The 27,079-nt window shown below is 46.8% G+C and overlaps 1 protein-coding gene across 7 annotated transcripts in view; it reads left to right on the top strand.

Moving 5' to 3' along the window:
- Positions 1–27,079, top strand: part of LOC308311889 (mitogen-activated protein kinase kinase kinase kinase 4-like) — a 63,139-nt gene that overhangs the window by 12,393 nt on the left and 23,667 nt on the right. For 2 of the 7 annotated variants that reach the window (XM_080758667.1, XM_080758669.1), the window contains exons 3-19: positions 3,769–3,825; positions 8,593–8,718; positions 8,904–9,014; positions 9,156–9,246; positions 10,063–10,193; positions 11,521–11,575; positions 11,906–11,984; positions 13,067–13,242; positions 13,482–13,554; positions 14,213–14,423; positions 15,167–15,328; positions 16,050–16,136; positions 18,712–19,251; positions 21,508–21,672; positions 24,957–25,298; positions 25,753–25,853; positions 26,512–26,639. In XM_080758667.1, coding sequence (XP_080614793.1) covers positions 3,769–3,825; positions 8,593–8,718; positions 8,904–9,014; positions 9,156–9,246; positions 10,063–10,193; positions 11,521–11,575; positions 11,906–11,984; positions 13,067–13,242; positions 13,482–13,554; positions 14,213–14,423; positions 15,167–15,328; positions 16,050–16,136; positions 18,712–19,251; positions 21,508–21,672; positions 24,957–25,298; positions 25,753–25,853; positions 26,512–26,639 — 2,635 coding nt within the window. The remainder of the gene's footprint in view (positions 1–3,768; positions 3,826–8,592; positions 8,719–8,903; positions 9,015–9,155; positions 9,247–10,062; positions 10,194–11,520; positions 11,576–11,905; positions 11,985–13,066; positions 13,243–13,481; positions 13,555–14,212; positions 14,424–15,166; positions 15,329–16,049; positions 16,137–18,711; positions 19,252–21,507; positions 21,673–24,956; positions 25,299–25,752; positions 25,854–26,511; positions 26,640–27,079) is intronic. The other 5 variants (XM_080758670.1, XM_080758673.1, XM_080758668.1 and 2 more) reach the window with 4 other exon arrangements.

Here is a 27,079-nt window from a genome sequence, read left to right on the forward strand (position 1 = left end):
TTTTGGCAAAGTAAAAATCATAAATCAAGGTGCTCTTTGGTACAAGGGTGACACAGTTAAATGACAAAAGGGTAATAATGTCATGGCACTCTTGTGGAACGAGTTAAAAAGCCTGTATTGGATTGTCTAGTATACTGCACGGCAAAGATAAAAAGAATAGCACACCTACACATAGCGGCACCCAGCCTTCACCGCAGCCTCTCGTATCTCTAGCTTGGACGGGAGTTCTGGCTGCGTATGGGTGTTCTTTGGCTTCATAAGGCCTTGACGGTCCGGTGCGAGCGATACGTTGGTCATGAATGCCTCAACTATATACACTGGTCAAACATTGGCCAAATTGTCAAATAATAAAAGAAAGAGCTAGGCAACAACTTTGAGCATACTATGCTGAGGATGTTGTGAGCTTTGTATATTATCAATCTATCTGTGGAACCGAGTCAAAGAAAATGTAAAGCCTCGACTCCTACACTTTATTTACTTTGGGGGTCACGGCCTGAAATGGTTGAGAATCACCGCCTTCGATAGATAAGCTCTCTGGGGGCCACGCCTACACAGAGGGGTCCTCCCCGCGTAGGACCTTTCAGGAGGTGAGGTTGCTTTGGCTAGTTTATCCAGTGGTAGCTTGTAGGTTGTTTTCGGGAAAGAAATTCAGGAGGTGATGTATTGTTGACTCATGGTTGACTGCCAGCGGTCTCCTCACAACAGCCTGCTTCATAGTAGATTTATGGGATGTAATGAACAGATGTGGAAGCAGCTTAATTCCTCCCAATAAAACGTATTTCATCGCTAATTAAAATAAATGGACACAATCACTGGCACGGTATGGAGTAGAGTTGGCCCCGTCCCATGGCCGTTGTTGTCTCATGTCTTCAGGTGTCTTTACTGGGACCAGTAGCAGAGCTACGTAGCTAGTAGCTACTACACCTGGTCACACCTGGCCGGGAGCGTTGCAGTGTTGATTTCGATGACTAAAGGTCCTTTCAGACAGGGAAGCGACTCACGCGCCTAGTAATTCATTTTCAATGAGAGGCGTGTGTTTATTTCGGACGCGCGGAGAAGTTGAGGGGGGTGCTTCACCCGCCTGCGTCACCTGCCTGCTTCACCGCCTGCTTCACCCGCCTGCGTCACCTGCCTGCTTCACCGCCTGCTTCACCCGCCTGCGTCACCTGCCTGCTTCACCGCCTGCTTCACCCGCCTGCGTCACCTGCCTGCTTCACCTGCCTGCTTCACCGCCTGCTTCACCCGCCTGCGTCACCTGCCTGCGTCACCGCCTGCTTCACCCGCCTGCGTCACCCGATCCCCGCCTGAAAGGACCTTAAAACTGACTAAAACGGCACATGGTACACTAAGACATTAATAAAGCTAAAAGGATAACACACAAAAAAGTCCTGGGAGCTTATTTCCATTGTGGTTCCATGTAGTCCAGCGATAGTCCATGTAAACCAGCGATTCACATGCATTCAATGGATGGTGTCTCTCAGGACATTCCACATGTTGGTGGCGGAGCAGTAGAATGAGACGTTTCCCATGTCGCTTCTAAAAGCATGCTTCTAAAAGCATAGTGCAGTTGTCTCCCATGTCACCAGCCTTGATGCAGAATGGCCTTAATAATCCATTCACTTTCTGTGCGTGCGTGCGTGCGTGCGTGCGTGCGTGCCAGAGCGTGTACATGTGTGCACCTCATGGGAGCATGTGTGGGATCAGTATGTTGTTGCTGTCAGGCAGAAACCTCTTCTCTCCAAATTCTAAAAATAGAAAAAAAGGGGATCAGTCAGTGGCTCTTATTCTATTCTAACTTTTTGTGTTTATCTTTTTGGTAAATTAACCCATTCTGACCGGGCACCCGTTTTGGTGTTAGCATCATGTTATGCTTTACCTATTGAAAAATAGCAGATCTACAAGCTCATATCGCGCCACCGAGTGGCGCGATACGAGCTTGTAGGTCTGCTATTTTTGAAAAATTCGAAGAACGACTGACATTTTTAGAATCTGATCTCAGGTCAGAATGGGTTCATCAGACCAGTGTGTGTCCCAGTGGAAACCTCGTATGAATCTGATCTCAGGTCAGAATGGGTTAAAGCCCTACTTGATCATCCTACATGCGTCACACAAAAGCATCAAAAGTAGCAGATCCACGAGCTCAAAATGCGAAGTGTTTTGAGCTTGTGGAGGCTTAGTGCTATTTTCACTAAGCCTTTTTAGTTTATAAATGTATGGATTATTTTATTTGGCTGCTACCTTTGATGCTTTTTGGATTTGAATCCTGAAAAGTAAGTGTTTTGGACATATGAGGTTTCCACCCGACAGAGACGTCATTCAGCATGTGGCACTGCATGTCTGCATCCTTCGTGGCTCCTACACTTTCTTTTAAAGCTCAAGACTCAAAGATGAATTTGTTGTCTCCACAGATCCAGGTTTCTTCCTCCCTTCCTTGTTCCTTCTTCCACAGATCATAAAATGGATAAATGAAATATGGAGTGGAGTTATGATGACGTATGGTGGAGTTATGGAGACGTTATATATATAGCCCATTGTTAGAATCAGCTAATGTGCTAAAAGAGTGCCTTTGGAGAGCGCTTTCGTCGTACAGTGATAGCCTATGTTTGGATTGATTTTGATTGATGTGATTGTTTTTATTTTTTATTACCGTGTCCCGCACACACAAAGTGCTATTTTCACTAAGCCTTTTAAATGTATATGGATTATGTTGTGTGGCTGCTTTTTGGAGATACTAATTTCCTAATGTAGTCCTATGCGCTACTCTTCCTCTGTCAACTTGGGGAGAGTTTACCGAACTATTCCTTTGTAAGGGGAGACCTGTGGAAGTTTGAGAAGCATTGAGAGTCAGACTCTCCTGCAGCTGCTGCAGTCTGCGGCGGTTGAGCGTTATATACCGTGGCTCTTCATCCACTGACTGCACTGTTGCTGTGTAAACAGTGAGAGAGAGATAGAGAGAAGGGGAATCCCCCCCGACCCGCTCACACCCGTTCCTCCAAAGGGGGGGGAAGAGAGACAGCACTGTGACTCTATTTCTGTCCTGGTGTTTATGGAAGGGAGGAAGGAGTGGCCGCATGGTGCTGCTGGGGGGCCGCACTGCATTCTGGGAATGTTGTGGAAGATGGTGTAGACTTAGAGCCTGGGAACGTCCGTCTGTCTGTCTGTCTGTCTGTCTGTCTGTCTGTCTGTCTGTCTGTCTGTCTGTCTGTCTGTCTGTCTCTCTGTCGCTGTCTCGTCTAGTCTAGTCTAGTAGATCGGCTGATCTAGTAGATTGGAGGAGGTTAAATTGGAGTAAGGGAGATAAGAAATCTCTCTCAGCTAAGGGGTCCCTGCTTCATCTCTCTCTCAGCTAAGGGGTCCCTGCTTCATCTCTCCCTCAGCTAAGGGGTCCCTGCTTCATCTGTCTCCCAGCTAAGGGGTCCCTGCTTCATCTCTCTCAGCTAGGAGGTCTTGGCCTGTAAAAACTATGCGTGCTTTGTTCCCACAGTCTTTTTAGCTACCGTTGTCTCAGCCTGCCTTCCATTCTTTCCTCTACTTAATGCTTAATCCCTCTCTCTCCTCTTGTTTCACCATAGTTCAATTTAGGCAAAGCACACACTGCCATGAAACCACTGTGAAAACAATGCCTCTCTCTCTCTCTCTCTCTCTCTCTCTCTCTCTCTCTTGAATAAGTTAGCAAAAACTACAGTGCAGGGGTTTGTGCTGAATCTGGGGGGAATGATATCGGAATGAATGGTCAGTTTGCTCATCTCTCTCTCTCTCTGTCCACAGGGGCGCCATGTCAAAACCGGACAGCTGGCCGCCATCAAGGTCATGGATGTCACAGAGGTAGGATGGTCGCACGCACGCACACACACACACACACACACACACACACACACACACACACATCGTATGTAGACACACAGGAGAATGTTTGTGTCCGATATTGACCGCCACACAGAGTTGAAAACAATTTAAAATATGGAGATATACATGTTTTCTGTGCGACAACGGCGATGAATGGTCCTACCGTATGTGACCTATGGTAAACACTGTGTTACGGGACGGCCATCTTGTTCTGTGTTCTGTCTGTGTTTGATGGCCGCCTCAATGCTTTTTCCAATGGTTTGACCAAACATTTGTGTTTGATGGCTGTGTTCTGCCCATCAAACTGAAATGTTTGGTCAAACCATGTGACTCCCATTGGAAAAGCATTGTGTCAGCCATTAAACACAGACAAGACACAGAGCATGTGTTTGATATGTGTGTATGGGGCCTCAGAGAGCATGACAGCCAAAACACTCATCTTTCTAGACGTTGTTCCCCATCCTCCACTTCCCTTCCTCCTCGCGTTCAAAAAACGCTTAGTGGTCCAGCGTGGGGGCGTTGTGTGTGTGTGTGTGCGTGCACGCATGTGTGTGTGTGGCTGCATTGTTGCGGCCTGCAGAGCAGTAAATGTCACGCCTCCCCCATGACACAGCCAGAGTTGTATCATATACCCACAGCGGAGGCGAGGGTTAGGGATGCTGTGCGTCATTCGGTGGCCGGCGGGCAGACCCTCGGCCTCTGGGAGGTCCCATCTGGAGATGAAAGGACAACAACACGCACCACACTCGCACGCGGCAGAGACGCCACACACACACACACACACACACACACACACACACAAACACACACAGAATGGGAAGTTGTGCCGAGTAAAAGCGGGGGCCAGTAAACCCGCACAATCGTAATAATATTGGAGCAACATAGTCCTGAACATTGCACGCAAGCACGTACGTACGGCGGTCTCGGTGGTAATGTGTGTGCCCCCAGTGAGTGGTTCACAGCTGAGGCCAAAGCATCAAGTCGTTAGTAGCATTCTTGCCCTTGTATCGTCTGCCTCATAAGAACCCTGTGTTCTCTTTTCTCCGTTATCGCCATGCATTCTACATAACAACAAAAACAGTACTACTACTACTACAGCTAGTTCTACTACTACTACTACTACTAGTAAATACTACTAATAATAATACTATTGAGCACCTATTGAAACAAATTTACAAAGTGCTTTAAATGAAGAATAAAATAACGGAACAAAATACGTGACATAGTGTGAAGTGAAAACAAAAACGTACTTGGTTGTATGTGCTGCTTACACAGGCACCTGACCTGGCACTTTGTATACTAGGATGTTTTTTTATACATAAACATAACGTAAATGTCTACACGTGCACGCACGCAGTACACAATGAGTAAATCGTCTTTCGCTCTCATTCGGCTTACTGTATGAATATAAATATATAGCATACATAATATATACCTGTATATTAAGTATACAATATACCCTGTTGCTACAATGTTGAGGAACCGAAAAACCAAACCCTGTGCAGCCAGTCGTGCGTCACATCACATGTTGTGACGAATGGCCACCTTGGATGTTGACAGTCGTGCGTCAGGGTTTGGGGAGTGACTCGGTGTGCGCGGTGCGTCAGGGTTTGGGGAGTGACTCAGTGCGCGCGGTGCGTCAGGGCTTGGGGTGCGAGCGGTGCGCTGACTCGCCCCGCGCCGCCACTCCTCTGTGTGCACTGTAGCCTCTCCATGATGAGCAAACAGGCAGGTGACCTAACTGTACACCTGCCTGTTGCTCAACCACATCCTGTGCCATGGGGGACAGCAGGAGGATTACGTGTTCCTTCCTGTTCCACCGTTCACACTCTAATCCATTTAGGCCTGACGTCGACATTTTAAAATGACGTCTTCAAAAATCCTGACCGTTTTGTGAAATACCCATGTTTCTATGTCAGTGGTGCTCAATATTTCATGTCAAGACCCCAAGAATTATATGTAAGTGGCCCCCGAACCGCATCTGAAAATATGTTGTTCCAGGGAGCCCCAGAAGAAAACATTTTAGTTAAAAACTTTCACTCTCAAAGAATATATATTCAAAGATGTGTGCCACATTTTCACAATAAAAAGAAAATAGCAGATCTACAAGCTCGTAGATCTGCTATTTTTCAACAGCTAAAGTCTAACCTAATGCTTAAAACAACAACATGGGTTCCCGTCCAGAATGGCCTAATGGTTTTCACACCGACTGGCAAGTGTAACTCTCACGTCTTTTTCAGTGAAGAACAGCGGATGTAACGTGACTCTGCCAGATTGCAGCAGTATTTGAGTTCACACGTGCCCTCCTCCTACCTCCATCTGGTCTCTCTCAGGCAGAGACGATGAACCCAGAACCAGCGCGGCGAAAATCTGCTATACCGTCCGCCATAACGATATGGAGTTGTAGTCCTGTTAGGGTTGTGTCTGCATGTGTGCTGTGGCACAGCTTCAATGCGTCATCAGTCTCGCCTTGACCCCGCCTCTAGCTGCCGCTGATTGGTTCATTGTCCCTGCCCGAGAGAGACCAGATGGAGTGTACTACTCACTACTGCCACCATCTGGCGGAGTCAGGTTATAGCGGAATTGCCCGTGGTCATAATCTGCAATTTTAGATCTTTTTTGTAATTTGTGAAAAATAAATGGAATAAAAAAGTTAAAAAATAATAATAATTATGCATTTTGTTTTAGTTTCATTTTTTCCCCTATAAAGAGGTGGCCCAAAATGGCAGGTTAAATCATAATAGTACATTTAATTATAGAAATAGGTTTTATACAGGCCTTGGACAAAAACAACCCAGAACGAGTCATGCAGCGTCATGGCCGCTCGCACAGACAACCTACATCTGTGTTAACCCATTTTGACCTGAGATCAGATTCTACAAATGTCTTCTAGTTTCTATGTCAGTCGTTCTTTGATTTTTCAAAAATAGCAGACCTACAAGCTCGTAGCTCGCCACTCGGTGGCGCGCTATGAGCTTGTAGATCTGCTATTTTTCAATAGCTAAAGCATAACGTAATGCTAACACCAAAAGGGGTTCCCACCCAGAATATGACTTCACCCAATTTCAATCTACCTTAATTGGTAGTCCATATAATTGGTCCTGATAATTGGACCTCAATGATACAATGGCACCATTTCCTTCTACTCGGTCTGTGTCTCAGAGGAAGGGCTGTGGACACTGGACACTTCAGAAACCCGCCTACCAGTGACATCATTTTTTCATTAACTTGAGAACGGTGGCTTCCATTACAACATGCTAACGTTCCAGGAATAGAAAGCCTGACATTTCGTTTACAGTAGCTTAAATTCCCCATGGATCCATGGATGTCACTGGTAGGCGAGTTTCTGTCCTTCCATGAGACACACCATGTGTACACTCTTAGAGTTACAAGCCTGTAAGGGTCCATTTGGTTCCGTGTGTACACCCAGAGTTGCAGACCCGTAAAGGTCCATTTGTTTCCATGTGTACACTCTCCGAGTTACAGACCCGCAAGGGTCCATTTGGTTCCATGTGTTCACTCTCAGTTCTATCTGTGGTACCACAAAATGGCCATCACTGCTATGCCCTGTAAATGACTAAACGTCAGCTATGAGCTGAGCGCCGCTAAGAGGATGTCTCTCTAGCCACAGACAAAAGAACCCCCCCCCCCCACACACACACACACACACACACACACACACACACACACACACACATTAGCCTATGCACTGATAGCACTGACTGTGTGCCTCCTATGGATCCTATACTGTACTGTACACAGCCCTCCTCTGGGTTCTATAGGTGGTGTAAATGTAAAGCTGACGGCCGTCCACTCGCTCGCAGCGTGCGTTCAATTAGCCTGCCACTGTCGATCACTGTCAACGTCGCTGCTGAGTGGGCGCGACTGGCCGGCCGGCCGAGCTAATGTTGCGTTCACTTCACACAGGGGCATTATGCAATGATGCAAAGATGCAAGGATCACAGCATATTTGCTCACACGGTTGTTGACGTCATCAGTCGTGCGTCCGTACTGATGTGTGGGAGGAGGGGGGGGGGGGAGAACAATCCAGCGTCTCAGCTGCGTGCCCTTTTTGGACCTATAGGCATTGGAAACAATGGACATGGACTACAAAAAGACACCGCAACTTCCCGCAAGTTTTTGTCAGCCAGAGCAGGGTGAAAAAAAGGCGGGGAGGGGGAATTAAACAAAATGACAGCTACAGTTGTAGCTTTGTAGCCATGCATCTGGAAGTTGAACAATCCATTTGTTTGATCTTTTGCAGCAGCTGCAAACGTCGGATGTATCTTTGCATTTGGAAATAAATGGTAGACTGTATCTTTGCATCAGCATTACACTACACCTGTTGGTCACTGTACAAGCTTACAATGCAACGGCTTAGTTTTGGTTATTCGTTCGTTTAAGATGAAAGACATATGTAAACACATGCAAAGGTTAAAACCTCGATGCAATGTCTTTCAGCGGGTGGCTGTATGGCTTCCAAAACATAATTTTATACGTTGTGCTAATTGTTAGTGAAACACAGTGTGGATGCTCCTTTCACAAATCACAGATTAAGAACATGGCCTAACTGTGTGTGTGTGTGTGTGTGTGTGTGTGTGTGTGTGTGTGTGTGTGTGTGTGTGTGTGTGTGTGTGTGTGTGTGTGTGTGTGTGTGTGTGTGTGTGTGTGTGTGTGTGTGTGTGTGTGTGTGTGTGTGTGTGTGTGTGTGTGTGTGTGTGTGTGTTCGCGCGTGCATGCGTTCAGGATGAAGAGGAGGAGATTAAGCTGGAGATCAACATGCTGAAGAAGTATTCTCACCACAGAAACATAGCCACCTACTATGGAGCCTTCATCAAGAAGAGTCCACCAGGACATGACGACCAGCTCTGGGTGAGTTGTGTGTGTGAGTGAGAGTGAGAAAGAGCGAGAGAGCGAGCAAGCTGGGCCAGCTGTTCAGCACACGTCCAGGCTGCTGACAGCTGTAAAGACTGGACAAGTCGTTGCATTTGGGAGCTGGGGTTATGGATGGAGTACTGTAATAACGAGGTGTGTGTGTGTGTGTGTGTGTGGTGCAGCTGGTGATGGAGTTCTGCGGTGCTGGGTCCATCACAGACCTGGTGAAGAACACCAAGGGGAACCAGCTGAAAGAAGACTGGATCGCTTATATCTCCAGAGAAATACTTAGAGTAAGTTCTCTTCTCTTCTCTTCTCTTCTCTTCTCTTCTCTTCTCTTCTCCTCTCCTCCTGGACACCTACAGTATAGTACTTACAGGACTGGAAGCATTCAATTCTCTCTCTCTCTCTCTCTCTCTCTCTATCTCCCATAGGGTCTAGCTCACTTGCACGCCCACCATGTGATCCATCGTGACATCAAAGGCCAGAACGTCCTGCTCACAGAGAACGCAGAAGTTAAACTGGGTAGGTGGTTCAACCGATCCCCGGGCCGGTGTCGTACCAAAGACAACAGAAATGGTACCCCATGAATCCCCGGGCCGGTGTCGTACCAAAGACAACAGAAATGGTACCCCATGCCTCCCCGGGCCGGGTCGTACCAAAGACAACAGAAATGGTACCCCATGCCTCCCCGGGCCGGGTCGTACCAAAGACAACAGAAATGGTACCCCATGCCTCCCCGGGCCGGGTCGTACCAAAGACTATAGAAATAGAACCTCATGCTTCCCCACAGTGTGCATAGTACGAATACTGGACAACTCACCCCGGTGCTTGGCCCTTTTTCCTCCCGGAATTTTCACCAGTGAGGGGGATAACTTTGTAATATGCTATTGGCTGTTTGTATTCTTTTTGGAAAAATATAAAAAGATACTCCTATGGAAAGGCTATATTATTTTACTTATATTGACCCTATAAACAATTTAGTATATGTAAGGTTTTGCCCACCCAAATGGTACCTCGTTAGATGATCCCCACATATCCTACAACAACTTCTGTGAACAGACTTCACTGTAGTAGCTTTTCATAAATTATATTTGTACTTCATGAAAATTTATAATTAGAGAAAGTGCAGCCGTCTGCTGTCCAGCCTTTCCCACCCCTCACTGGGGAAAATTCGGGGTGAGTTGTCTTGTTACCTAGAAATAGTACCTCATGCCTCCCCACAGTGTACATAGTACCCCATACCCGTGGTGGTCCGGGCACCCATGGTTTGCGATGCAAAACCTTGCTAACGTCACGTCTCTGGGCGGTTCCTCTCTCTCTCTCTCTCTCTCTTTCCAGTGGACTTTGGCGTGAGCGCCCAGCTGGACCGCACCGTGGGCCGGAGGAACACCTTCATCGGGACGCCCTACTGGATGGCTCCCGAGGTCATCGCCTGCGACGAGAACCCCGACGCCACGTATGACTACAGAGTAAGACGTCGTGTGTATTAGCACCACTGAGACCTGGAACGACATCTGTGTCACCTTAGTGTCACCTTAGCTTTTTACCACTTTAACCATTATTGAAACTTCAGCTGTTGAATATAGTAGCACATATCTGCTATTTTTTGAAAAATTGTGGAAACGTGTGCAAATCTTTGAATATAATATTCTTTCACAGCAAACGTATATTTAACTCCATATCTTTGCTTCTGGGGGGGTCCTTGGAACAACATATTTTCAGATGGGGTTAGAACTCTGACACTACATACGACTGCAGAGTAAGATGTTTATGCCAGGAACGCATCTGTGCCACCTTAGCTTTTAATCACTTTAACCATTATTTTAAACTTTAGCTGTTGAAAAATTGCAGATCTACAAGCTCATAGCGCTCTTACCCTAGGTTGGTGTTGGCGAAAGGGCCTTTCTGTGTGGAGTTTGCATGCTCTCCCCGTGTCCCCTAACGTAGGTACCCTCACAAAAAACATGCAGTAATCCTGGTCTCTAAACTGCCTCCACCTGGTCTGATGGAGGGGAAAGGAACTAGTTGGAATAACGTGTTCCTTCCAAGCGCTATGTCCAACCAGGGGAAACTGCCCCCCTGTCAGGTGAAAAGAAGCGGCTTGGACTCCTCATGCATAGATGGAAGCATGAGGTCAGTCCGTTGCTCTCCCTAGGTTGGCAGAGGGAGTGTAGCGCCCAGGATTACGCTAGATAATAGACACTGGGTGAAAAAATGGGTTACAAAAACCGTGGGATATATATAAAAAAAATAACCCTGATGCTACGTACGACTACAGAGTAAGATCTCATGCACAGTCGGATGCACAATGCTTCTGTTTAGTAGCTGTGATGAAGGCTTGGTTTGTTGGTCACTCTATTAAGCAGTCAAACAGTGTCTGTCAGTGTGTGTGTGCGTGTTTGCGTGTACGTGTGTACTAGTATTAGTATGCTTGTGATGCTTTGTGAGGACTATTGTCTTTGTTCTCACAACATAAATTGTTGTTTTATAGTTAAAACAAAGATTTTATTTAGATATATACAGTATATTAGTATATCAAATTATATTTATAATACTCAAGTAAAGTTCCAATACCTCCAAATTGTACTTAAGTACAGTACTTTCCACCACTGTGTGTGTGTGTGTGTGTGTGTGTGTGTGTGTGTGTGTGTGTGTGTGTGTGTGTGTGTGTGTGTGTGTGTGTGTGTGTGTGTGTGTGTGTGTGTGTGTGTGTGTGTGTGTGTGTGTGTGTGTGTGTGTGTGTGTGTGTCTGTGAGTGGTTCTGACCGAAGGCTCTCCTCTCCTCTCATCTTGCAGAGTGATTTATGGTCTACTGGGATCACAGCCATCGAGATGGCTGAAGGAGCCCCACGTGAGTGCCTCTCTTCTCCTCTAGTGTGCAACAGTGTTTTCTCACTCCACAGTAAACACACCAACATGCAGTATAAGTGTATGCCGGGTATCTGCAGTCTGCACATTCGAATTTAATGACTTTTAAGACCTTCAATCTTTTTTTAATACCAAATTGGCCAAATATTATAATAAGAAAGAGGCAAGTTCAAATATGATTATTTTGGGGGTTTGCGGCCTGAAAAGATAGGGAACCTATATGTTGCACGTGTGCGTGCGTGCAGATATGTGCACGTACTGTACGTACGCTTCTGTTGTGGTATGTTTAACTTTTATCTGTGATTTATTCCAGCTCTCTGTGACATGCACCCCATGCGTGCACTCTTCCTCATTCCAAGGAACCCTCCCCCAAGGCTCAAGTCTAAAAAATGGTGAGTGTGTGTGTGTGTGTGTGTGTGTGTGTGTGTCCTGCTCTTTTAAACCCTAACAGTTATTGACACAACGTGAAGTTAGTCTGCCATTGGTTTTATAGTTTTAACCCTTTCAATCGCCGGCAAAGCGCCTGTGTCATTTTAGCTGCCGGTAGATTATAAGAACATACGTCTTTCAGAAAACTCTTAGGATTTAGAACAGTGGTTTTAGAACTACGGTTCTCAAAAATAGCAGATCTACAAGCTCACGGCGTAGCTGCGATGCAAGCCTGTACTGTTATTTGTGAACATTTTAGAAAAATCTTGAAAGTGATTTTTAACACAAATCTTCTCTTCTTCAGATGGGGGGGGGGGGGGGGCATGTTCTTGGCACGAAAAAGTTTGAGAACTACCGATTTTAGAAGATGTTTGTAGAATCTGGTCTAAATGTGTTTTAATGTGTTTTAACTCTGGCAGTCAATGACTCATTGACTGCCAGAGTTAAAACATTGTGCCCTTGCCAGCGATTCAGAGCGTTGTCACTAACCCTCGACAAAAAATCATAGAATATTATTCTTCACAATGATCCACAGTAGAGTCTGGGAAAGGAAAACTGCCGTGTCATTAATTGCAGCTGCACCTGAGCTTTAGAACATGTTTTTATGTACGACGACAGCCTGTTTTCTAAGCAACACTCCTCAGGTGACTTCTTCTCAGCCTGGCCTTGCGTCGTGTCCCTCTGTTGTGAATTAGTTTTCATCCGCACAGGCTGCATTTCAGAGGTTTCGTGGTGGTGGTGTTTACACCGTGAAAATGCTGCACGGTCGGCTGTACGGTCGCCCCAGATGTCCAAAATTCAATTTGGTGGTGGAAAAACAATCTCTCTCTCTCTCTCTCTCTCTTTCTCTCCCCCCCTCCCCATCAGTTACATTCATATGGTGAACAGTAAAACAAAAAGAATAATCAATCGGCTACAACAGCAACAGATAATTCTTACATTACTAAAGCATACTAAAGCAGTGAGTACCTACACGTATCTTTTTAGACATCTCCCTTTGTGTTAACTTCTATCTCCTTTCCTGTGGCCTTATCTCGCTGTCCAGGTCCAAGAAGTTCTTCAGCTTCATTGAGGGCTGTCTGGTGAAGAACTACACGGCACGCCCCCCCACCGACCAGCTGCTCAAACACCCCTTCATCAGAGACCAGCCCAACGAGAGGCAGGTGCGCATCCAGCTCAAAGACCACATCGACCGCACCAAGAAGAAGAGGGGAGAGAAGGGTGGGTCCACCGTACCTCTCTCTGTCTGTCTCTGTTCACCTTATCTATGTCTGTCTCTGTTCACCTTATCTCTGTCTGTCTCTGTTCACCTTATCTCTGTCTCCACCTTATCTCTGAGATGAGATGAGATGAGATGTACTTTATTATTGTTTTTCTTTCAGTTCCGAACCATCTTTTAGGGTTCTGAACCAATTCATTTTCAGTGGCAACACTCTGAATAGTTTTGTTATTATTGACAGATGAAACAGAATATGAATACAGTGGCAGTGAGGAAGAGGAGGAGGACCTACCCGAACAGGAAGGAGAACCCAGGTACTGTCTACCTTTTATTTAATTCACGTCTAAAAATACATTTATTGGCCAAAATGTAAAATAGTCCGCCGGATGGAAGGCATCTTTTAGTTACTCCCCTGCGCCCTCTATAGCAGTGGGGTCCTTGAGGGAGTCCCAGGGGGTCCGGGGACCCCCAGGGGTCCTTGAGGGAGTTCCAGGGGGTCCCCTCTATAGCAGTGTGGTCCGGGGACCCCCAGGCGTCCTTGAGGGAGTTCCAGGGGGTCCCCAGCTAAATGATAGTTTGGAACCAAATGGACCCTTATGGGTCTGTAACTCTGAGAGTGTACAAATGGAACCAAATGGACCTTAATGGGTCCATTTGGTTCCATTTGTACACTCCCAGAGTTAAATTAACATTGATTTTACAATATAAATTAGGGGTCCCAGAGATAGAAATGCCATTAAATGGGGGTCCGTAGACTAATGCATGACAAACTGGGGGTCCTTGACTCCTTGACATGAGCAAGTCTGGGAACCTCTGCTCTATAGATCTGGGCAATGGATGATATAAGATAAGACTTGAGTCGAGGCATAGCAATTGAACAAAACACAAATGAGCATGTTAACCATAGTGCCCCCCGGTGGACATTATAGTACTCTGTATCCAACGGTCAATATTACAATACATTGTGTTCAGCTCCATCGTGAACCAGCCAGGAGAGTCGACGCTGCGTCGGGACTTCATCCGCCTGCAGCAGGAGAACAAGGAGCGGTCGGAGGCGCTGAGACGCCAGCAGCTCCTGCAGGAGCAGCAGCTCCGCGAGCAGGAGGAGTACAAGCGCCAACTGCTGGCCGAGAGGCAGAAGCGCATCGAGCAGCAGAAGGAGCAGAGGAGGCGCCTGGAGGAGGTGTGTGTTGTGTTTGTGTGCACGTGCACATGCGCCAGACAGAAAGAGAGAGCGCATGTCTTGGGGTCAAACCCAAGTTACCCAACACCCTCTCCCCGAGGCTCGAACAATTACCATACCTATAGGCCCCAAAACATGCAAAGGTGTCATTAGGCGGTTCACACATGTCACACATCCAACAAGCTTTGAACTGAGCAGATTGAACCTTCCATTCCATAGAAAACGGCCAATATATACGATTTTCACTTTAGCTGATTTTCGATCGCTGATTTTCAATTGAGTATTGGCCATTGTCGCCTGTTTCCAACAGCTAGGAAGGTTAGACGGCATACCTGAGTAAAAGTTCACTTCCATTTCCGTCTTACCGTCACGCCGCTAGGGGCAGTTGAAAATATTTCTTTCGGGTGCTAGTTTTTATTTTTGTTATGCATACGTTTTGGGCCTGGTCCAGCCTGAAAGCGGCAGGCGGGTATGTGTTGGGTTCTGGCAGATTTTGAGAACTCTTCTCTCTCTAACAGTATCAGCGCATGGAGCGTGAGATGTCCGTAATGTTATAGAAACTCTCTCTCTCTCTCTCTCTGTGTCCAACAGCAACAGCGCAGGGAGCGTGAGATGTCCGTAATGTTATAGAAACTCTCTCTCTCTCTCTCTCTCTCTGTGTCCAACAGCAACAGCGCAGGGAGCGTGAGATGTCTGTAATGTTATAGAAACTCTCTCTCTCTCTCTCTCTCTGTGTCCAACAGCAACAGCGCAGGGAGCGTGAGATGCGCAGGCAGCAGGAGCGCGAGCAGCGACGTCGCGAGCAGGACGAGAAGCGACGCGTGGAGGAGATGGACCGCAGGCGCAAGGAGGAAGAGGAGCGACGAAGAGCCGACGACGAGAAGAGGAGGAATGACCGGGAGCAGGTACTGTACACAGCGCGCGCGTGTGTGTGTGTGCGCGGGCACGTGGATTTTCCCATTCTGAGATGGTTGTGAACATATCTAAAAAGGTATCCACATGGTTTATCAAAGACTTTTACCGAATATGCCATTTGGAATATACAGTAGAAATATATTGGACACTTAACCCATAGCAGCTCCCCCCCCCCCCTGTGTGCACATCAGAGCAAAATAAATACAAGCTAATACAGATTAAAACTTTAATGTATCTGTCATTGCTTCTGTCAGGAGTGGAGTCAATCATTCAGTGAATAAAATCACACCCGTGTGACTGAGTGGTGCAATTTCCCCCCCCTTCCCCCACCTCTCTCTCTCTCTCTCTCTCTCTCTCTCTCTCTCTCATTAGCAGCACTATCCCTCTCTCTGTTTCTGGCGCCCCCTACTGGTACTAATAAGTCATATACTCGTGCTCATGGCCACATAGGTAGACACATAGGTAGGTAGGTAGACACGGACATTGCTGGTTTAATGTAGGAGTGGTTGCACCACTCAAAAAACATGTCTACACTACTATTTTGGATGGCTGAATGTCAAAGCCTCTGTTGTCACTGTGTGAGTCCACCATGGTAAACCTGTCTCCAGTTTGACAGCTAACCGGCGAGGCGAAAAACAAACATTCCCTGTCCTGGGAACGTTTTCAGAGTCTTCCTGCCAATCGTTGCGCTTTCTTTGACTTGATTGACAGGAGTACATCCGTCGTCAGCTGGAGGAGGAACAGAGACATCTGGAGATCCTTCAGCAACAACTGCTTCATGAGCAGGCCATGTTACTGGTGAGACGCACGCACGCACGCACGCACGCACGCACGCACGCACGCACGCACGCACGCACGCACGCACAGGTGTTTTGTGGGTTTGTGTAAAGAAACCCATGAAAGACCTTTCCCCCGGCAGGCAGCATTTGCTTTGGAACGGTACTTCCTTGATTTTGTTTCTGGGAATCTAGAAACTAACGGAGCTTGCTTGGACATAAAAGAGTCGATAAAAAGCCTATCTCTCGCTCTCTCTCTCTCTCTCTCTCCCCCCCCCCCTCTCTCTCTCCTGTGGGGGTCTCAGTACAAATCCTACATAGTGGTGTTGACAACCTACTCTTCGTTTCAGGAGAGAGCAGCCAATGTTTCTTTCATTTAATCCACGCTGACACCAATGCTGCTTTCACAATAATTTTTTCTTCCATAAACCATACCATGTTTATTCGTCCTGAAACACAACCCATTGTGTTATTTTGTCCAAAGAAACTTGCCTGTTTAATTAATTTGTTGTCCCACAGAAAGTAACATATACATTTTGTTCCTTAAAAGATCCTTTGTGTGTTTATGACTGCAGGATTGCTGTTAACAGAAAGTCATGTTATAAAAGACATATATTTTGGTCTCAATGAACCCATCAGGAAATGTTCAGACGGAGCGTTTTCTTTACAGGTCGGGGAGGTCTGAGTCTGCGTGTGTGTGCGTGTGTGTGCTTGCGTGTGTCAGTCATCACATTGTCTTGCCTGGTCTGCGTTTCATTACGTTTTGCAATAGTTGTGTAAACTCGGCATATTTGATTGTTCTTTTGTTTTTGGTGCCAAATTCATTAGTTTCAGAGGACCGTACCCGTGGTTCAGCATGTTTAGCCCATTGATTGATTGATTGATTGACAACATGCTTGGAGACGCATTGCCACGGGTTTATGTTACAAAATAAGCGAGGATGTGTTTGTGGGCCTTTCTATTTTCAGCTTTTTCTGTCAAAAAGGGGAACAGATCTGTGTTATTTTTGGCGACTCAAACTACGACAACAACATGTTTCTCCGACCACCCTTTTTCACGGCCAAAGACTAAATGGAACCGTCTCTCAAAATAATAGAATTATAATAGAATAGTCGTGCCCTAATGTGAATGCACCTCAACAACCAGGAAATGCATAGCAAAGGTAATTTATTGATAATCTATTTAACCCACGTGTGTAAAACGACGTGTCTTTGTTACAGTGTTTGTGAAGACGTGCTTAAAAGCATTTCCATTTCCATTTGACAAAGCAGACAGACTGGCTTAGGTAGGTATGGGGACAAAGTCCATACCAGTATATTGTTTCCAATATGGCCAAAACTTTTCAGGATTCAAATTCTAAAACAAAAGTTGCAGCTAGATCAACAAGTGATGAGCTGCTTGTAGATCTGCTACTTTTGATGCTTTTGTGGGATGATGCTGTAGTGTGATCAAGTATGTTGTAGGCCCTTTTTTACACAAAACGAACTATGGAGATAAGAGGTCTCTGCCCAACAGCAACAACAGATATGTAATGAGCTGTTGGATGTGTCCACAGTAACACAGCTATTTAAAACTGAATGTATAGTTTCGCCAAGAAGAAAGTGACCAAAATAGGCATGTTGCGGGACAACCTTTACATAACTGCCCACAGTTTTCCAAAACATACCGTTTCTGTTTTTTTTTATATATCACTCAAACTCATGTGATAAACCCTGGTTAAACCACTCTGCTTTTCTGTCATTTCTGTCGCGGTAAAGAAACCGTGGGTGTTTTTGTTTGAATATCACAAAACAAGTGTTTCTCTTTCAGCTAGACTTTGTGTGCGTGTGAACTGTATTAAAGTGAAACCATAACGTGACTCGGACAAGCAGAGGTGGTGACACAAATGTCCACTGTGTTGTATGACCATCCTCGAGCAGAGTTTCAAGTCAAGTCTCTGCAACTTGATTTCCATACCGTTCTGAAGAAATATCTTGAGGAAAACTGAGTGTGATGAACATACGTTCTTTAGACTGACGCCCGCAGCTACTAAAAACAACAATGGTACGCTTTGTAAAACCATCAACATTAATCTCCAATATACCTTAGACTAATAGTCCATGTGCTAAACATGCAATACCAGCGGTATGGTCCTTTTTAGAATGATTTGGTAGCCTCTTTGTTGGAAGACTTCACACAGTTTAAACCTACAGTATAAAGTATAGGGCATAGCATTTTGGTTCCACCCATTCATTTTCTCTCATAGAGATTTCCAAAAATATTTATATAATTTATATAAAAAATGAATGGGCTCTGGATCGGTGGACTCACAAAATGGCCGCCACTGCTAGTAAGTGCAGTAACTATGGCTTAAACATGGCTTTAAGAGTTCATGTAGTTTATGGCACGGCTTTATACTAGGGCAGTGTAGTCCCTCATATAGAAATGCACTGCTTTATTCAAACAAATCAAAATGCAAAGTAAGGTTTATGACTAATGGATAGCACATGATCAGTGTGGAACAATGGGGGGGGGGGGTCCGTACAGTAATCTTCTTCATCCTCTACATCACCACCTCCACACCCACCCACTCTGCTGACCTCTGACCTCCGCACTAGGAGTTCAAGTGGAGAGAGCTGGAGGAGCAGAGGAAGGCAGAGCGGCTGCACAAGCGCCTGCAGCAGGAGCAGGTGTACCTGCTGTCTCTGCAGCACCACAGCCAACCTGCCGACAACGCCAAAGCCCCGCCATGCGGCAAAGCCCCCGACAGCCACGCCAAACCCCCACAGACCCCCGCGGCTCCTCCCCCAGACAGAGCCCTCGCTGCCACGCCGCAAGCTCACGTGCTGGAGAGCCCGGCCCCTCTTGCGAGAGGTCCCCCTGAGGCCCTTAAGACCCCCCAGGCGGCCTCTTCCGATGCCGCCGAGGCCCCGGCCCAGAGCCCGGCCCAGAGCCCGGCCCCGGCTGCGGTACCGGCACCGGAGAAGGCAGACTCTTGTGAGACCGCTTCCCCCGCCCCGCCCCCGACTAGCCCCGATCCCTTTGGCCCCCAGACATGTCCAGAAACCCCCGCTGACTCTAAGCCCCCCCAGGCGGAGAGCCCGGGGCCTGATAGGCACGTCGAGCCTGTCAGTCATCCTCCCCAGCCTATCAGAGAGGTGAACCTTGGCCCGGCACTCTCTCTTCTACCGCCTGCTTTGATTCTAGTTTCCTCTTTGCTTGTTTTCCACACACGCGCACACGCACACACACACACACACACACACACACACACATCTTCATTGGGAAATGACTTGAAATGACTTCCCAGAAGGCCAGAGCAACTGGAGACCCAGATATATCCGTGCGGTGTCCAGACAACTGGAGACCCAGATATATCCGTGCGGTGTCCAGACAACTGCGACACACACACAGACAGTGTTGTCCGTGTTTCGGACGCTAATAGAAGGGCTAAACCCGCCGGCCCCACTTCGGCATGGCGCTCCGTAACGGGTGCGAGGGAGAAAAGGAAAAACCACAGGCTCACAACCAAGCCTTGTTCATGTTGTTAATCCTTCTCTTTCTGGCCTTTCACTGTTGCTTGCCTCTATGCTGCATCCTGGCCACTAAAACCCTTTGTCGCATTACGTTGTGAGGGATGCAATGTTCAATCAAAGGGATGACGCAAGCTACAGTATGTATTTGAGAATGCGATAGTGGTCTACGGTAGGGAATCAAGTAGCTATAAGGGTGATTGTAGATTGCATTTCCACGTGCTAGACCTTCATAATAACTGTATACTTCTTTTCATAACAAATTCACTGTAAATTCGGGTGCCATCTCGTCAAGAAGGGAAGTAGCTTGACATCAGTGAGGGGATGAATCCACCTGAGCACTGTGTACGTTTGGGAGCACCGTATATTCATACTACGCTAGAAACACCAGTAGCGGGAACCCCTTTTGGTTAGCATCATGTTATGCTTTAGCTATTAAAATTTAAAAATAAAATCTGCTAATTAAAATAGCAGATCTACAAGCTTGTAGGTCTGCCATTTAAAAAAAAATCTAAGAGTGACTGACATAGAAACATAGCTTTTTCTGAAAGCTGTCAGGATGTAGAAGACATTTTTAGAATCTGATCTCAGGTCAAAATGGGTTAAAAGACAGATTTCAGAAGATGTTAGAAAATATCTTTATTGTCATTGTAACAGGTACAAGTACCACGAAATTAGTTGTGCTTGTTAGTTAGAGACAGGAAACCGAGTCAGAGAGGAGGAGGAGGAGGAAGGACATGCAACACAGGTCACCGGCCAGAATTGAACCGGTGGCCGTTGCCCTCGTGTGCTCTACTACACTCTCTGGTCACCTGCGGCCCGTCTACTCCTCGTTATGGTCTTTTAGACGGCAGTCCGTTTATTCCATGACATGAAACCCAAACCTCGTCATGGATTCCTCTTCACACGGAATGGCCTTCCTGAGTGTGTATGTGCTCCAAGGGCCAGTGCATGGAGATGGCTGAGGCCCATACTAACATGCTGGATGTCCTGAGCCTCTCTCTCTCTCTCTCTCTCTCCAGTGACTGGGGAGTTTGTCACGTGACTAATTAATGTGATTAACATGTCATTAACATGTCTTTAATGTTCTTCTGAATTCCATGAAAGTCTTTGCAGGCAGCAGGCGTGTGTGTGTGTGTGTGTGTGTGTGTGTGTCTTTGATGTCTCCACATGTGTCTGTGACAGTTTCTCATCATTTTTCATATAACTCCCAAGAGTTATATTTCATACACTCTTGGGAATTACAGAACTGGACGGGTCCATATTGGTTCCTAACTATCGACCATTTAGCCGAGGGACCCCCTGGAACCCCCTCGAGGACCCCTGGGGGTCCCCACCGACCTTGTGTTGAGAACCACTGGTCTATGACATCTGTGTAGTGTGTGCGTGTGTGTGTGTGTGTGTGCGTGCGTGCTCGGCTGCCTCCAGGTCTCTCAGGCATGTGAAACGCCGGCCGTATGTCCTCAGTATTCACCTCCACACGTCTTCTTCCAGCCTTTTCGCCGCTCTACTTCACGTCACCGTTAGCGCATAACAGTGGCGTGCACAGGCATTTAGAGGGGCTCGTGCTCAAGTGAAAAAAGGGCACTTTGTGTAGCGCAGCGCGTGGAACCGACCGGTTGCCTGGCCCTTAATAGTGTGAGATTTATAGATTTTGGGGCCGAAATAATATATTAGAAAGAAGCTTTTTTTATCATGATTTGATCAACGTCACCATGGTCCACATACTTTTCTTTTTCAAAAGGGCACATTTTGTCCAGAGGGAAAGGGGCAGGGGATGCTCTAGCACCCCTAGTGTCTACCTGTGCACGCCACTGGCGCCTAATGCCCCCGATTCCGACCGTCCCGCTGACTCTGCGTCTCCCCCCCCCCCCCCCTCAGGCCGACGAGCGCTTCCGCAAGAACATCCAGGGCTCGCCGCAGACCGCCCCGCCCCTCAAGCAGCCCCCGCTGCCCCCGCTGCCCCCCCGCTCCTCAGAACCCTTCTCCAACGGCGGGCCCCCCGTGGCCGAGGCCTCTGCCATGCAACGGCCCATGGAGCCGCAGGTAACTTATACCGCTTTGACACCCGCAAAACATATTTTGTAAGCAAAATGCAGGCTTGCCGAAGCTGCGAAGGGTTACGGACGTTTAAGGTAGTCCTCCGCCAAACGGACTGCTACAGACTGGCAGTAGAAAGTCTGGAGATCAGTCGGTTGCTGCTGAATGCTGACAGACTGCGCCGTCTGCGCACAGCTGCGTTGAGACGAATAACAGTCCTAAGTCTATAATGTTTCCATACATTCAACAGTAGATTTAACAGTGTGCCCACCGCCCATTCAACAGTATATTTAACAGTGTACCCACCGCCCATTCAACAGTAGATTTAACAGTGTATACCCACCACCCATTCAACAGTAGATTTAACAGTGTACCCACCACCCATTCAACAGTAGATTTAACAGTGTACCCACCACCCATTCAACAGTAGATTTAACAGTGTATACCCACCACCCATTCAACAGTAGATTTAACAGTGTGCCCACCGCCCATTCAACAGTAGATTTAACAGTGTATACCCACCACCCATTCAACAGTAGATTTAACAGTGTACCCACCACCCATTAAACAGTATATTTAACAGTGTACCCACCACCCATTAAACAGTATATTTAACAGTGTACCCACCACCCATTCAACAGTAGATTTAACATTGTACCCACCGCCCATTCAACAGTAGATTTAACAGTGTACCCACCGCCCATTCAACAGTAGATTTAACAGTGTACCCACCGCCCATTCAACAGTAGATTTAACAGTGTACCCACCACCCATTCAACAGTAGATTTAACATTGTACCCACCACCCATTCAACAGTAGATTTAACATTGTACCCACCGCCCATTCAACAGTATATTTAACAGTGTACCCACCACCCATTCAACAGTATATTTAACAGTGTACCCACCACCCATTCAACAGTAGATTTAACATTGTACCCACCACCCATTCAACAGTAGATTTAACATTGTACCCACCACCCATTCAACAGTAGATTTAACATTGTACCCACCGCCCATTCAACAGTAGATTTAACAGTGTACCCACCGCCCAGTCAACAGTAGATTTAACAGTGTACCCACCGCCCATTCAACAGTATATTTAACAGTGTACCCACCACCCATTCAACAGTATATTTAACAGTGTACCCACCACCCATTCAACAGTAGATTTAACAGTGTACCCACCGCCCATTCAACAGTATATTTAACATTGTACCCACCGCCCATTCAACAGTATATTTAACAGTGTACCCACCACCCATTCAACAATAGATTTAACAGTGTACCCACCACCCATTCAACAGTATATTTAACAGTGTACCCACCACCCATTCAACAGTAGATTTAACAGTGTACCCACCGCCCATTCAACAGTATATTTAACATTGTACCCACCGCCCATTCAACAGTATATTTAACAGTGTACCCACCACCCATTCAACAATAGATTTAACAGTGTACCCACCACCCATTCAACAGTAGATTTAACAGTGTACCCACCACCCATTCAACAATAGATTTAACAGTGTACCCACCACCCATTCAACAGTATATTTAACAGTGTACCCACCACCCATTCAACAGTATATTTAACAGTGTACCCACCACCCATTCAACAGTAGTTGTAACAGTGTACCCACCACCCATTCAACAGTAGATTTAACAGTGTACCCACCACCCATTCAACAATAGATTTAACAGTGTACCCACCACCCATTCAACAGTATATTTAACAGTGTACCCACCACCCATTCAACAGTAGTTGTAACAGTGTACCCACCACCCATTCAACAGTAGTTGTAACAGTGTACCCACCACCCATTCAACAGTAGATTTAACAGTGTACCCACCACCCATTCAACAGTAGTTGTAACAGTGTACCCACCACCCATTCAACAGTAGATTTAACAGTGTACCCACCGCCCATTCAACAGTAGATTTAACAGTGTACCCACCGCCCATTCAACAGTATATTTAACAGTGTACCCACGGCAATGGTGTAAGGCTGTAAGCACCATTGCCGCATTTGCCAAATTGTCAAATGCGGCTATTTTCTATTTTCTGTCTATTTTCACAATATTATAATATATATGAATATATGTGAAACAGAGTCAAACTAATTGTAATGCCTCAACTCCTACAAGTCCAACGGTGCTTGTCAAGAGGGGGAGGGGGATCGTGTGGGAGGGGGCGTGTGACGTGACCTGGAAAGTTTGAGATCTACTGGGGCCCGTTAGCGTTTCGCACGGTTAGAGGTTTTCATCACCCGATGGCGGACTTGAACCCGGGCCCACAGTCCAGAGGTGGTCGTGCTGCTGCTGGCCTCATCACACCCTGAAACCCCATGCACCCTCACCCTCACACGTACAGTAACCATTGAGCTGTTTACCGTACAGGCATCGCACCACCTACACCCCCTTGTTTGTATCCCCACTGTTTGAATGTTCATTTGTGTGGTCTGTGTCTCAATGTAATTTTTTTTTTAATGAATGTAGTTTAGTGTATGTCAGTATTTATGTCTTCATTTATTATCTTTATGCAGCTTATATGGGTGTCAAACATTATCACAGACGCGTTGTGAGCTTGTACATTGGCTATTTTTGGCACACAGCTACGTATTGTGTCGCCATCACAGCTCACAAAAAGTACATTTTAGTCCATTAAGTCAGGACTCAGAGGAGAGAACCCCACAAGGATATTTTTTTGTGCAACTTTGGATTTTTCTTTCATTCAAAACTCACTCGCTTATCCTGTATGAGTTCTCTCGCCTGATTGGATTGTAACCCGGTACACCTAAACATTTATTTTTCTATTCACCAAAACACAGAGGAGACCTCCTGTTACTAAACAGACACACTCTCTCTCTCTCTAGCGACGATTACTATCTGAATATAGAGTTATTTAACAACTTCCTTTAACCCATTTAGACCTGAGGCCGATTCTAAAACATAACGCAAGGCTTCTGAAAACCTTCAAATTCTTCTTGCTACATTGTATAGCAACAACTAATAGTAATGACACACACAGGTAGCTCCCGGACTGAAAGGTATAGGTTGCAAGATGTCTAATTGAACCAATGAACAAAAAAAACAAAAAAACATATCACTAAACCCCCTCTGTAGTGAAGTGGCCGCCTCATCCTCACTGTGTTGTCTGCTTGTTTCACCTTCCTCCCCCTTCCTCCTCCTCCTCCACCTCCCCCCTCCCTCCCCCCCACTCCCACTGTGCCCTTGTCTCACCCCCCACAACCCCCTCACCCCTCTGTCCTCCCCCCACCTCCCCTAAAAGGTCCTGTGGTCCCACCTGGCTGCTCTAAAAAGCAGTAACAGCGCTGCCCCCTCCCTTCCGGCCACGCCTCCTCTCGCCGCCTGCCGCTCCCAGTCCTTCAGCGAGTCGGGTGGCGCTGGGGGCGTGGCCTCTGGCTTTGCTCAGCTCCACCTGCGCTCCCAGGACCCTCCTCTTCTTCCTCCTCCTCCCGCCGCTCCTCATCCTCACCACCATCACCTCCACCTCCACCACCCTTCCCCCCCGGCACGCACTGACCCCCAGCCTTCACCCCTACACCTCCAGACCCCCGCCCAGCCCAAGGCTGAGCACCCGGAGCCCCCCAGTGAGGAGACCCCTCCCAGGGTAAGGACGTGGACCCTTCTTCTGTGATTGGTCCAGTGTGATTTAAGGAGCCTATAACCAATCGGTTTGCAGACCAGGTCTGTTCAGGTTCAGCAGGATTTGAACTGGATGAATGTATGTCGGTGCCAAGCAATGAAACGGCATATAATAAAATATACCAGTGAACTGAAAGAACAGAAGCAGGAGTTAAACTATATTAATCTGGTGTCAGTGAGGTCAGATGTAGTCGTTCCTGGCTGCCTGGCTCCATATATGCAGATCTAGTATGTCAAACCATGTATGGCTATCCAGACAGAGTATCTTCTTATGGAGATCCAGGTGATGATAGTCAGCTCCACATTACTATTATTATTATGTGCTGTGAACCAACTTGGTTCATTTGCAAGTGCGACTCGCGGGCAACCACGCTGCTTATCATGAACGGGGGTAAAAAAATATGTGTATTTGTTGACAGGTCCCGGTGAGGACCACGTCCAGGTCTCCTGTGCTGTCTCGCAGGGAGTCCCCCCTGCCCACGCAGCCTAGCAGCCAGGGCGGACAGAGGAACGCCGGCAGGTAACCATGGTCATACAACCGTCTCCTGCACACTCTCAACCACGTCGGCGTTCATGGAATAACGTCTGATGGCTATTTATTGATGTTTTACTAAATAGTCATCTTACATCATCTCATGTCATCTTTTTGTCCGTTATGGATCACGGTTGTACTTCCGTCTACTGCTAGCATTATATTTGTTTTTTTAGTAGCAGTGGTGTTTTTTTTTCTTCGGGCAGAGGTGGCCTAAGGGTTATAGATGTGCGCCCTTGGGAAAATCTGGGTCGAGAAGTGATTGTCATCACTCACCCAACACCGCTGAAGTGCCCTTGAGCAAGGCACTGAACCCCCAACTGCTCCAGTGGAGCTGCTTAGTGGCCAACAGTATAAGACTGTGGTTGTACTGGTCAGCTCCCAGGTTTTAATGTGTGTGTCTGTCTGTGTGTCTCTATGTGCAGGGCGTTGCTGAAAATGAGCACTTGTGCTCAGCTACTACCCTGGGTAAATAAAGGATATGAAAAAGAAAGAAAAGTAGAACCTGGTTTTGTAATAGAACTAGGTTTTGTAGTACAGTAGATGTTGTAGTACACGGAGCATGAAGTTAAGGACCAGTTCAGTTCAGTGTTTGGATGCTGCGTGAGGTGAGGTGTTTCAGTGATGTGTTCCCCATGTCCTCCAGCAACGCAGAGCCTCGCCTTCTGTGGGACCGGGTGGAGAAGCTCCAGCCGCGGCCGGGCAGCGGCAGCTCCTCTGGTTCGTCCAATGCAAGCTCCCAGGCTGGATCTGGAGACCGCTTCAGACCACGCTGTGAGTCCGCCTGATGCTCTACATACCCTGACAATACTAGCTGTACTGACTGGTTATGCAGAATAGCTGTTCTCTTGAGTTTCCCTCTCAGTGTAAATGGAAGTCCACGATCAAAAAACACTTCCTCGTTTCTTTTGCGAAAAAAGAAAGTATTTTGAGGTTTAAGTTAGGAATACTGGTTAGGTTTAGGTATAGTTTTACTGAGGTTTATGTTAGGAATACGGTTAGGTTTAGGTATACTTTTACTGAGGTTAAGTTTAGGAATACGGTTAGGTTTAGACATAGTTTACTGAGGTTACGTTTCGGAATAAGGTTAGGTTTATGTAGACATCCTTTTACTGAGGTTACGTTTAGGAATGTCCTGGTGGTGACCGTTCCGAGGTTGCCAGATTTGCCGGGGCGAGCATCCTCGTATTCGCCCTCAATGACTCATTCCACTT

The sequence above is a fragment of the Protomyctophum bolini genome, assembly GCF_963924005.1.
Source record: "Protomyctophum bolini genome assembly, chromosome: 24".
Lineage (NCBI taxonomy): Eukaryota > Metazoa > Chordata > Actinopteri > Myctophiformes > Myctophidae > Protomyctophum > Protomyctophum bolini.